Raw genomic sequence first — 13,372 nt, 5'->3', positions numbered from 1 at the left:
ATGTCTAAAATTTGCAGACAGAATTGATTTTAAAAATGTTAAATTGAAACAAAAAAGTGAATTAGTAGCTCGTCATTTCCTTTGGAGACCTGAATTACAACATCAATACACGCAGGAGGAAATGAACCAAGGAAAAGCCGCTTTTTAACAGCAGTAGTACATCATGTTATATGATTTGAATTAAAATAGTGGCAGCGTCTGAATAAGGAGGGAGTTGAACGTCGATGAACCGGAGGTGTGTTGACATTTCTATTAGTTTGAACTCATCCGCATGCTAAAGGCAGCCACGCAGGGATTTCTGCAAGACAGCCGCAGGCGTGTTATTGTGCTGTGAGAGGAGCCGTCAATCAAAGCCATAGCAGTCGCTCATGATGGGAAGGGTGGTGACACGTTTAAAATGAAGAGTCACACTGAACATATTATGGAACTTGAAATGTCATCACTCATTTCTGTCAATGGCCCTACGGTTGGCTGACCCGCAGCAGGGTTAATACCAGATGGATAAAATCTCCCGTTCTGAAACAGAACCTCAAACAACCTATTCAAATAAAACCGTTTTTGTTGTGTTCGGCGTTCTTCATACATTCATTTATGATTTTAGTTCAGAAATTTCAAAAAGTTAAAAATGGCCACATTGAACAAAAAAATATTGAAAAAAAAAAATATATAAAATACACACACACACACACACACACACACACACACACAGTCATGATTCCTAGATCATTATAATACATTTCTATAATGGAATGTAAATATTCAAATACATTAAGTGTACATTAAATTTCTAATTCACAAACTGAAATTTAAATATACACATTCTCAATGAATTATAAAATATATAAAAGAAAAAATTAATTGAATATAATTTGTTAAATCATTAAATACGTATGTGCATAAAAAAAAAAAAAATCATAAATTTTTTTCTTTCATGTCATTTTCAAAATTATGGTTGATGGCACATAACCCTGAAAATGAAATGAAATAAATTATTTCAATATATACATGAATGAATGTTTATTTTTGCATTGGTCACGTATTTAGTTATGTATTTATTATTTTTTTTTCCCAACATCCATATATATATACACACACACACACACATACACATATATATATACATATATAGACACACATATATGTGTGTGTGTGTACACATTTATAACGCAATATAATACATATAGTATACATATAATATGTACTACACATATAATCCGTGGCTTCTTTACCCAAATGTATATATTTGAAAGAACATTTCTGCTTTTGCTTTGTCACCGTTTTCTTGAATGTTTTTCTTTTTTTCAAAACAAGACATATGTGAACACACACACACTTTTCTTTGAGTAATAAGTGAAAAGCTACCACATAATTATTGCGACCTCTGAGAAATGAGATGAATCATTTCCTGTGGATATTCTGCCAACAAGATGTTCCTCATTTTTCCCCAGAACTCTTGAGGTCAGCAAAAACAGGAACCAAATCACTCTATTAAGTTGAAGAGTGAGGCAAACATGCCGCCATTGTGAGGAGCCAAAGCACAAGTGTCTGATTTTTTAAAGCGTAATAAGGTAATTTTCAGTACAAGCCGTGTCCCTGTTGTGCTCTTAAGCTGCATAGCGGTGCCGTAGCAGTAGGTATTATAGCACATCCTGCTCCCATCAAAATCTCTTACTGCTTCCACACAAGGTCCATATTCACCCCAAGTGCACTTAGAGACACTTCATATAAACTTTATCCTGGGTGTCTGCCATTAAGAGCAGCACACTCGTAACTTTCACGCCTGGCTGCAACAACTAAACCCAAGAGATGCTGACGGTTTCAAAAAAAACCCTCTTTGAAATATTTCCCCAGAGCGGATTAAAGTCAACATGAAATCAAAATTCATCCCATTTACATTCTTAATGCATGTTCTTATTGTGCATGAATTACCAGCTGCGCTATTTTAAAGGAAAACCAACTGCATTTCTTCGGTCGTCGGTTATGCATTCCGAACATTAATATTCAGGTTTTTAAGAATAGAAAAGTTTGACGTTATCCTCATTATCATCATCGCAAATTTGTGAATTTTGTAAATGATTATACTACAATTAATTGTGTCCAAAGTAAAAGTTTTTGTTTACATAATATGAGTGTGTACTGTGTTATTACGCATATAAACACATGCATGTATATATTTAAGACATATGTGTTAAGTTTATATATGAAATATCTTTATATATAAATATAAAATAATATGAAAAGTAGAAATATATACATGTAAATACTTTCAAAATATATACTGGACGTGTGCATGTTTATATACATAATAAATAACAGTACACATACATATATAAAACAATCTTTTATTTTGGATGCACTTAATTGAGATTAATCATTTAACAACACTTGACTGAATAAATATATATATAATTTTTTTTTTTTTTTTTTTTAAGCACTTAAATATTCTTATAGTAAACAATTACAATGGAAATATGCCTATAATCTTTTAAAATATAATATTTCCTGCATTATTGCCATTTTTTCATCTCCATGATAACACAATGGCTTTAGCCTAAAGTAAACAGCTCTACAGCATTTTCACAGATCATTGTAAAATAATGTTTAACAAATATTTCCTCGTGGCTCCTCTTATAAAAATAAAACAACATTTAAAAAAAAATTAAATAAAATAATAGAAGTAAAATATGCACCATTTCTAGTACAGTACAGTGAAAAAAACTAATTAAAAATATATATATTAAATATGCATTTCATTTCAGTGTAATCAAATCAGTTCCTAAGTATTCACAGTTATACTAAGCTTAATCATCTTCAACTCAAATACACAAGTTATGTCAGAAAATTAATGCAAGTTTCAAGCATTTTCACATTTTAATTTTTAAAATTGTGCCCTTGTACTTCAGTTGTAAGAGCCTCGCTATAACCTCCGTCTTATTTAAGAAAACAAGGGAAATTCGACACAAATGCTGTCATTTGAGCTTAACTGAAAATCAATAAGTTATTTGGATGTATGAACGGAGGTGCAATGCTGTGTGTTTACTGCTACAGAAGGAGAAGACGTTCACCTGGAAGTCATGGTGCAGCTCGGGGCAAAGACGCACATATTGGCCCAGCTGCTCTAGGGGCCGGTCGGGTTCTGGTCGGGGACGGAGCTTGTTCACATCCGTTTCCAGGTCATCTTCCTGCCACGGAGAAACACAGAGCTATAAACGCCGTACGCTCTGCAGACTGAAACGTATACATCTTCCCGTCACTGCAAGTGAGGACCCGTGGTCACGTGATCAGCCCCAGCCAATAGAATGCAGCAGGCTCTGACCTCTGACCTTCACTCCGTCTTTCTCTATGGCAAGTGGGCCAAGCAGCGGACAAACAGCAATTACACACCTTATTTGCCAGGTGAGGCACATGCAAGCGGTCACCCTCCAGCTGTGCTGTAAATGTCACTCTCACACATACATAGGAACAAAATGACTTGTACGTTCTCCTTCTGTGCCACTAGGAAACAGAAATCAGGTAGTGACCCTATAACGGCCAAAAAAAAAAAAAAAAAAAAAAAAAAAAAAAAAAAAAGAAATTTCCATGGTTTTTATAGATACCTGAATAACTTTCCTTTTTAAATGAAATACTAATGTTTCAATTAAGTGCAAGTGTTAATTTAAGCCTAGCTATTTTATAAATATGCCAATAAAACAATTGATTAAATATATATTTTTCAAGTTATTGTTGGCTTTTAATTATTTTATTTTATTACATTTTTAACTAATTTAAAGGTTATAAAAAACTTTAACGTGTGCGTGTGTGTGCGCATGTAACAGTATTCGTGTGGTATAATACAGTAAAGTATTATACCAAATAAAATTCTCTTATATCTTAAATTCTCTTACACTTATGCGTTGACAAAAAAAAAAAAAAAAAAAAAAAAAAAAAAAAAAGCCTAGCTATTCTTTAAATAAGCCTGTTAAAGATTTTACTAATTTTTATTATTCACTTTAAAGTTTTGTTGAAAGGCGATAAACCTTTTAAAAATATTATGGATGTGGTCTGAGCCTGATTAATTCTTTTTAAAGAAATAATTTGGGATAATTATAAGTATCTATTATCAATAACAATTCACTATATTATAATAATAATAATACCTTTATATAATTATAGACTGTACAACCAATAGCAGCATGTTTTTAGTGCATCTCAAAATCGTTATTACTATTTCAAAATTACATAAAATATGTTTTTTGTCTTTGTATTTTAACTATTAATCTTACTTTTTTTTTTTTACCCAAATGCCTTTTGTCACGCGATGCTAGAAAAGTAGCATCACATGAGGACTGTCAAATCAAATTATTAAACGTAAAATAAATAAAATATAAAAATCGCTTGTGGGCGTATTAAGGTCACGACTAACCACTGCACTTGCACTACAGAGTAGGCATAAAGCACCATGTTATGGCAAGACGATGCGGCACAGACATGGAAACAGAAAAATGCATTAGCAGTATTTAAGGACGGCTGAAGAGGAAAGCAGCACTTTGGTTTGGTGTTGGCGTCTCAGCAGGAACGGGATTGTGAAGTCGCTGATTTATGACTGAATCAGGGGCCCTATTATTGAAGTTATGTGAGAACAGGAAGTCGCTTGTGTCAGGCTCCTGTCACACGCAGAACCTGCTCTTCAATCACATTTTAGGAGGGAGAATGAATCAGTGGAATTTACGCACACATCGTTCGCTCTGTCAAAATTACGACGCGGTGTGTGCATGTGTTGAAGGTGCCGCTCACGTCTTCCTCCAGAACAAATCTCAAAACACTCACGTAGTCCCTGTTGTCTGGCTCCTCGTTCTCCGCGTCTTCATCACTGTCATCTTCTAAACTGCCATCTTTCAATAAAGAAGAAAGATAAACAACACACAAGACTAAGACGTAAATGTCAAGATGAGCAAAATATGGCAGTTCATCTCCAAGATCAAACAGGACCTGCCCAGAGTCCCCAAACATTAGCTCTTTCTGCCTCTGATACGTTCACATGAAAGCAGAAATCCATAAACAGACAATCATCAAGCGAGATATGAAGTATAATGCAGTTTAAACATACCTCTCCTCATAAATAAATAAAACAATAAATAAAATCTATCCATCTGTGCAGTATAGATAAAATACAATTAATAAAGTATAATTTAGTTGAAACGCATTAAAAAAAGTAATTAAAACAAATAAAATACAAATTAAAAAAGTATTATAAATCAGTTAAAACATTTCAAATTAAATCCAAATAAATAAATCTAGCATAAAAAAATTATGTCCTATATAAATTAATTATAAATAATACAGTATTATTAAATATATTCATCTGTATTTATTATTTTATATAGTATCAGCATATGATTAGTATCAGTATACATTACATCAGTATATATTATAAAAGGCAAATATTATACAGTGTCATATTAATAAAAATAATAATAATATAAATAATAATATAGCAAATACATCAATATTAAATAAATATAAATATTTGCATTATATATATATATATATATATATATATATATATATATATATATATATATATATATATATATATATATATACACACACACCACTAATTATGGATTAAATATAATTTAATTATAATAATAATTAAAACACACTTTTGATTCTCTAAATGAATATTCAGTAGTGAGACACTGCTGAATATGCTTCATAGACATTCATCTGATATGATGACTGCAAATCAAAACATAACACTAAAATCACTATAATTTTACAACTATCTCTGCTAAACCAAATGACTGGTTATTTAAAAATGTTATAAAAAAATGGCGCTCAAGGTATCTGATGTGGCGTGAAAGCAGAGTAAATTAAGCATGTGATAAATGATGACAAGTCATATATTTTAGTGTTAGGTTATGAAGTAATACAACCCAGTTTATGAGCGCTGATAATATTAATGGCAGAGTTGCTAACATGTCAAAACCCCGTTTAAATTTTACAAATGTAATTCGCTGTTAGAAGCGAATTTTATCAAAAAATTAAAAAAGAAGCTAGTTTAAGTTGATTCAGCTGGTCTCCAAGCACCTCAAAAACCATCAAAACAAGCTAGCCTGATCAGCTAAGACCAGCAAACCACCTTACAGTACGCTGCTTTAAAATGTTTTTTTTTTCTTGGAACGGTTTGTACATATAACAGACAATCTGCCAGATACTAAACCACCGTTGTAACCTCTTCCATCACCTGAGGGTATTTTCCTGTGATTTCACAGTTTAAAACCAATAAGATAGTAGAAACGGAGTGACAAGGATGTGCGAAAGCAACAGTCCACTTGAATCTGGGCGTCTTGAAGATTAACATCGTCTTATCTGCCAGGCCAGACTGAACAGAAAACAGGCTTAGGGTTACGAGCCGCTCGTGCCACACGCAGCTTTCCGTTTACATCGGTAAAGAAGCTAACGTTAGCGGTTAGCAACAGTCCTTGATTAGTAAGCAGGGTGGGTCACGGGCAACACGTACAATTCCGCCGGGTACAACTCAAGTCAACTGCGCTATTCATTACGATAAACAGATAATCATTGCGTTCGGTCTGATATCGGCCTTCCCAACTCTCTGGCTTCCTTGCTAGAGATAAAAGCGTCGGGAAACTCATTAGTGAGAACAGCCCGGCAGGAAAACTCTCGCTTGTGTCTGGATCTATAAGTTATTGTGTGAAAACCGTGTGGAGATCAACAACAATAATATGGACTCCTGGGCTTTGGAGTATTAGTGAAGAACATGTGGTGGTGATACGCGGTAAGTACATACGGACGCGAAAGCTAACACGCTTCACTATGCGGTATTGAGTCGAGCAGCCGCGATGGCCAGGGTTGCCTGGGCAACCACCTCGGAGCTCCCTGCGAAACAAGCGAGTATAGACTATTGTGGGTCAGCGAAGAGCAATCTGCTGCTCTCCGGCCAAGTACGTCTTCTGCTTTTTGTTTTACTTTGCTCTGCCGCACAGGTTCTGACCTTGTACAAAGAGGGCATTTGCATATGATGACCTGGTCGAAAAGAAACGCGTCTGCTAAAAGGGGGTAGTTAATTTATGCGCAATACTGCTGTACAGCATAACATGACCGTTCGGAAAAAACGCATCCGAATCGAAATGGCCTCTGAATCTGGTTTTAAAACGAGTGATTTCTCACACTGCCTGCTTTCACAAGAACCGGTTATTGACGTTTGCGTCACAGAATAGATCTGAACAATCGCATCTTACACTGTTTTAGGGAGGATGGGTACTTGAGTTTACTTTTATAGCACATTTCCCACATGCCGACACTTCATTTGACAAAAAAATTTGTTTACAATAAATGTTGAATTAACAGTAAACGTTGTTTTGAATGAATTACACTACAATTTACGTTAGTTTTAACTACATTTGTCATTTCTGTTCTAAATACCATTACATTTAAAGGATCTGTAATGGGGTGAAGAACTAAAAAAATGTTTATGGTGTTTATATAATGTTTGCAAACATTTATATTTTACATTCTGTTTAATAAAATGTGACGTGTATACAGCCAGAACTTATCTGTGTTTTCCTATCTTAAGAATTATATTTTGTGTGTGTGTGTATATATTATTTATCTCATATAAGATGCATTTGGTGCACTATGATGATTATCTCTGTGTGTGCAGTGCGAGCAGGACAAACAACAATGCTGAATATTAATGACTATGACTGGGACTGTCATACATAATTATAATGAGAACACGTTAATTTTTTTTATTTTAGTTGCCGTGTTTCTGCACGTTGTGTGGCATCTGGGGTATTTCGTGCAGATGTTAAGTAGCCTGTTAAATGATTAGTTAAAATCCGGCTATCAAATCCTATACTCTGGTCATCTTCTACAGTACACGTGCAGCTCAAAAAAGAAATGCTGAACATTAATAGCTACTCTCATGTTCAAAGCATGAAACATTGTATTTAACCCCTTTGTATCTGCAAGGCATAAAAATTTTCCCTGTGTGTTAATGAATGTCTGACTTGATTATTATAATTAATTTGGAAACATATGATTAGACTATCAGTCGAATATCAGCAAGATTAGAAAATTCTGATTCAATTATGAAAAGTCTGGGACACCCCTAATACACACACATGTGAGTGTGTTTGTAATTTTATTAAAATAGAATTTACCAAATTAAAATTCCATTACAATTATATTTAGACTTATAAAGTTAGACTTTGAAATTGATGTGAGGTCTGGATATAAATACTCTGAACTTTCCCAGCTCATGTACTTTACATTACACTATTTTTGCTATCGAAGTCTAACAGTAGAAAATTGGAATATATTGTGTTGACATTGAAAGAATTTTCTAGTCATTAAATGCCCAGTGCCTATGTGATAACGGCGGCAAATTTGGCCTGGCCGATAAGGACTTTGTCAGGCACTAATAGCCAGAGGCAGTGTGTAAAGGCTAAATATCTCTAGTGGGACAGACTCAGTGTCCCTGTGAGAGGAGAATAATAGTAACTGTTGGGTGTTTGGAAGTGTAATAAAGAACCTGGTTTAAAAACCTAGGAAACATAAACCTTACCGTAAAGTCCTAAATCAGCATCCCAGTCATCGACAGACCTCCCAGGAAGAGGAAAGCTGAAGGCGCTCTTATCTGAGGTCAGTGGAAGAGGGACTTTGGGACTGCACTTCCTCATCAGCTGGATCGCTGGCTCCACCAGAGATTCGAGGCCTTTCATGGTCAAGCAGGTCTTCAGATGAAATGCAATCGGTTAGAAACACTTCAAGGCGCTACATGTGATCTCCAAGCGACATCTCCTCTGGGCAAAATATGCATCAGAAGCTAAAATTTGCTACTTTACAGCACATTAGCAGACAGTTAGAGCATGTGGTAACGACTGGGGCCGGTTTACTTAGCAAGGCCGATAAAAATCACAGTGTGATTCAAAAGGCAAATGATAAAAGCATTAGGAATGGAGAAATGTAATTACAGACGGTAGTAAAAAAAGCTAAACTGCACTAAAAAACACCAAGATAGGATATGTAAAAAGAACTTGGGACCAAATAGTGAGCTGAAATATCACCTGAGTGGTCTGGAAGAGAAGTCTAATACCACCTTCAGCGACCAGGGCGTCTCTGCACACAGCTGAATTGGCGGCACGTTGCAGACAATGAAGTAGGGCTCTACGGATAGGAATGTTCTTAAGGTTGACGTCATTGCTGTGCCAGTCTTCGTACAGCTTCAGAAGATCCGCAATGTAGCCTTTTACAACAGCAGTCCGACAGTTGACCTCTTTAGAAGAACATGAAGATTAGAATTAAGACTCTTTACAATATAGGATGTTTATAATATGGTTTGTATGAAACAGTCAAAGATTCTCCCTAAAGCAGTAAAAATGTGGTCAAATCCAGTCTTTAGCTGGTTCAAGCTGTTCATGTGCCAGCTAGGGACCAGCTTAAACCAGCTCAAACCAGCATCCCAGCTTCAAAACGTACCTCACTAGCATGGTTTATTCAACAGTGTTGGGATATTTATAGTTTTTTACATGAGACCAACACATGCAGCCAAACATTGGCTAATTTAATCTTACCTCAAGAATTGAATCACGAAAGTTTTTGTTACTAAAAAAGCTGACTTGATATTTACAGCAAGTAAATATTACTGAAAATGTTTAGTCTGATCAAAAAACTATGTAATGTTACTTTAGAAAATACATTTGGCAAACAGTGTTTGCTACTACAAACCTAGCTTTTAAGCTAAATGCTAAATCATACTAACATTAGTCAGCTACACTAGCTAACTCTGCACAAGCTCTTTACAAACCTATAATGAAGCTAACTAAATATTTACTAAATAAATCGCACAGACCTTTGGGAATCGGTAAATCGTTTGTTCAAACCAGCCCACTGAATGAAACCATCAAAACTAAATGAATCAGACAGTGTTACAATATGAATAAAAGACTACAATGTGTGTTAGCAGAACGTTTTGGAATGGAAAATGTATATTTACCTGACAACCACAGCTTACCAAGCTAAAGGCAGCTCAAGGCTAATCATAATAAAAGCAGCTAGCTTTACTAGAAAATGCTAACAGCTAGAGCTAACTACATATTTAACTTTAAAACAAAAAACAACATGGCAAACTGAGACTTCTGTGAATCAGTGAACCGTTTTTTTTTGTGTATTAAACAGTAAATTGTGTAGTAAATGTATTCACTAAAACAAAAGACAATGCTAAATACAGTGCACAAAAAGGCAGTTTAGGAGTACGTTTACCTTCTAGTACGTACTTCTTGTTCTAAGAAATTCTCAGAAAATCTAAGAATTTACTGAAATTTAATACCACTGCTGGCAGAATATGAGTCTAGGAAAAAAAAATAAACACCGCACATGCGCAATAGCATTATTATTTGTCTGGGTTTTAATGTAGCAAAAAGGAAGCATATCATTCATCATCATTCCCTTCAAGTCTTTTGTCCAGAAGGCTCCTGAATAATTGAAGTCTAAGAGGCTGACATCCATTTAACAAAGAACACGGTGTCCATTTGAATACACGCCAGATTTGTTTTTGAGTAGAAAACAGGTTTTTTTCGCTAGCTAGCATGTTAGAAACTGGCTAATATTTATTGGACGCATCAGTATGTATCATTCATATTCAAATTGACCTCTCTTTCGCTCTCACTTTCTCATGTCACGCTCTGTTGTGCTGTTTATTAATAAAATGTAATAAGAGCATATATCATTCGGGCACTAAAGAGCCATATCAACAGAATGCAATAACACTGGGATGATGGAGGGGGAACAAAAAAGCATGTGACTCTGCCTGTCAGAGCGAAAAGATTTCTCAGTATGGCACAAAAGGTTAAATGAGATCAAAAACAAGATGGCGGAGAAAGAGCCACTCTGGGCGAAGACTTAATTTCCGTTCTTTAAGCCAGTGACAGGTCTGGTGCCTGAGGTAAGCGCGATTATGTCTCACAGCACCTCTTATTCTCCATGTTGTCAATCAGTATATCGTGAACAAGAATATGGGAATAAGGGTCTTTTTGTACTAAATATTAGGACGCCGACGGCTCAATTTCTTGCGAAGCAATTACGAGGTCACATACAGTATAACTATCAATAACGTTGCTGTGTAACATTCATCATACATCCTTGTGTAGCTGTTAAATGTACAGTGGCATCATGAAATATGAGTTTGTCCTTTACTTTTTTTTTTTTTTTTTTTTTTTTAGACGAACAATATTACCTCTTTCCCCACAGCCAGCATTTTTGATGATTTTTAGAAAAAAAAAAGAGCTAAAACACTAATGACACATCAATAATATTTTTTTTCTTCAATGACTACTACAGTAAAATAGTAATTGGACTGAATCTAACATTCATTACTAATTTCTATTTCTCTTACTGTGACGGGTTTCTTTTTTCCAATGTAAAACATTTCCTGTCAATTCTAACTGAGAAGGCTGAATGAGATGCATTAAAACATCAGGGATGCTCATCTTTGTTGATGCCGAGAATCTGTATCTTAGCAACCAAATTAACTTCTGATTTAATATAAAAATGGCCACATTACTATAAACACAAACGGTCCACTGGGAACTTAAAGCGACCTCGTTTAGTCACGTCTTCAGATGAACCAAAAAAAAAAAGAATTTTAAATAAATTGGTACACAGTGTTTTATATGTATTAATCTTTAATTAGAGCTTTTTTAATCAGTTTTAAAACCTTGATTGCTTGTTGTCTGCTGCATTAGCATGTTGCTAAGTTAGCAAGGCAATACAGAAATAGATTATAATGACTGAATTATGAAAAATGTTGTGTTGTCAGCCATCTTGCATGGATTTTCCAGTTTGTTGTTTATAGAATGGCCTTCTCTGCAATAAATTAAATACAAAAATGCATGCAAAGCTGCCTTATACAAAAAATTAAAATAATACAAATAGAAAGTTTATGAAAATATAAATGAAACAATTTTTTTAAATGACCAAATTAATAAGAATGTTAAAATATCAATGGAGCATAAATAAAAAAATAGTGTAAAGATACTATATAAATATCAATATTATATTATATTGATAATCAAATATAATATAAAATCTTATATAATATATAAAAGTAAAAATTTTAATTAATCACACAAATTATAAATGAATAATATAGTTATGTAATTAGCATACAATAAAATCACATACATCTGAAATCTGAGGGTACCAAAAATAAATAAATCAATAAATCAATCAATATCCTGAAAAAAGAAAAATACTATAAATGTTGTCCAAATTATGTTCTTATCGTTGCATACTACTAATCAAAAGGTAAGTTTTAATATAGGTTAATATATAACGTTTTAATACATCCTAATGATTTTTGGCATAAAAAGCTAAATCTATAATCTAATAATACAATGTATTTTTGGCTATTTCTACAAACATACCCCAGCGAATTAATACTGGTTTTGTGGTCCAGGGTCACTTATATTCAAATAAACTGGACCCATCGACCCCCTCTGACTGTATTGCTTGCTTGTGATTAACGCGATGCAAAAAAACCAAAAAAAAAACAAAAACACTATTGCTTGTTTATCTATCAGCAAAAACCCATTACCAAACTGCTTATTCAAATTAACTAAATGTTTGCTGCACTGCACTAAACCTTGCGTCCTTTTGGGACCAACTACTTCATGTTGATCCGCTTTGTGCTTTCAGAAATTCACTAACGGCATTACAAACAAACAAACAGCTCTTCACAATTCTACCGGTGAAGTGGATATTGTAGTTCATGCGTACAATTAAATGGACGTATTTTTGTACCCACGACTTATGCAAATGTTTTTACAAGTCCACCTCTGGGATTCACAAACACCTAAAACGGCTGCGCGGGAAACGTTCTTGATTAAATGGCCATTTGGTATTATTCCAAATGGACAGCCATGCATTTTAATGCCATTTTAATTCTAGCTCATTTGGGTTACATCCTGTCTATCTATCCATCTATCCATCTATCTATCTATCTATCTATCTATCTAGATTTCCTTGAGATGCACCGTGTGACTTCCACTGATCTCTTTCCAGGATAGAAGTGACATTATTAAATCAATGTTTGAAAGCCCGCCTGCAAAAAACTGTCAGAAGACTTTCCACACTCCTCATTTCAAGACAAATCCTCCAAGCTCAGTATTCAGCTGGTTCCTCCGTAAATCTCTCCAGCCGAAGATGACGCTCAGAAAAGGGGCAGGGGGCTCCGTGCGAGGGAGTTCGCCGGTCTCCTTGCCTCTGATGAAGGGGCTGGAAAGCGGCCAATCGCGCTGTGCACTCAGTGCATCTAATGGAGGTGGTGGCAGAGAGCGGCGGGAGTGTTTGCGATATGAAGGTCAACGGT

At 34.7% G+C, this 13,372-nt stretch overlaps 1 protein-coding gene across 3 annotated transcripts in view; it reads right to left on the bottom strand.

The window, feature by feature from the left end:
• Positions 1 to 13,372, bottom strand: part of LOC122330900 (cytosolic carboxypeptidase 4) — a 175,957-nt gene that overhangs the window by 85,646 nt on the left and 76,939 nt on the right. For all 3 annotated transcript variants that reach the window (XM_043228263.1, XM_043228261.1, XM_043228262.1), the window contains exons 8-11: positions 9,072 to 9,280; positions 8,570 to 8,738; positions 4,807 to 4,871; positions 3,066 to 3,182 (exon numbers count right to left, since the gene is read on the bottom strand). In XM_043228263.1, coding sequence (XP_043084198.1) covers positions 3,066 to 3,182; positions 4,807 to 4,871; positions 8,570 to 8,738; positions 9,072 to 9,280 — 560 coding nt within the window. The remainder of the gene's footprint in view (positions 1 to 3,065; positions 3,183 to 4,806; positions 4,872 to 8,569; positions 8,739 to 9,071; positions 9,281 to 13,372) is intronic.

This window comes from Puntigrus tetrazona, chromosome 25, assembly GCF_018831695.1.
Source record: "Puntigrus tetrazona isolate hp1 chromosome 25, ASM1883169v1, whole genome shotgun sequence".
NCBI classification, from domain to species: Eukaryota; Metazoa; Chordata; class Actinopteri; order Cypriniformes; family Cyprinidae; genus Puntigrus; species Puntigrus tetrazona.
This window is presented reverse-complemented; position numbering and strand designations above follow the sequence as displayed.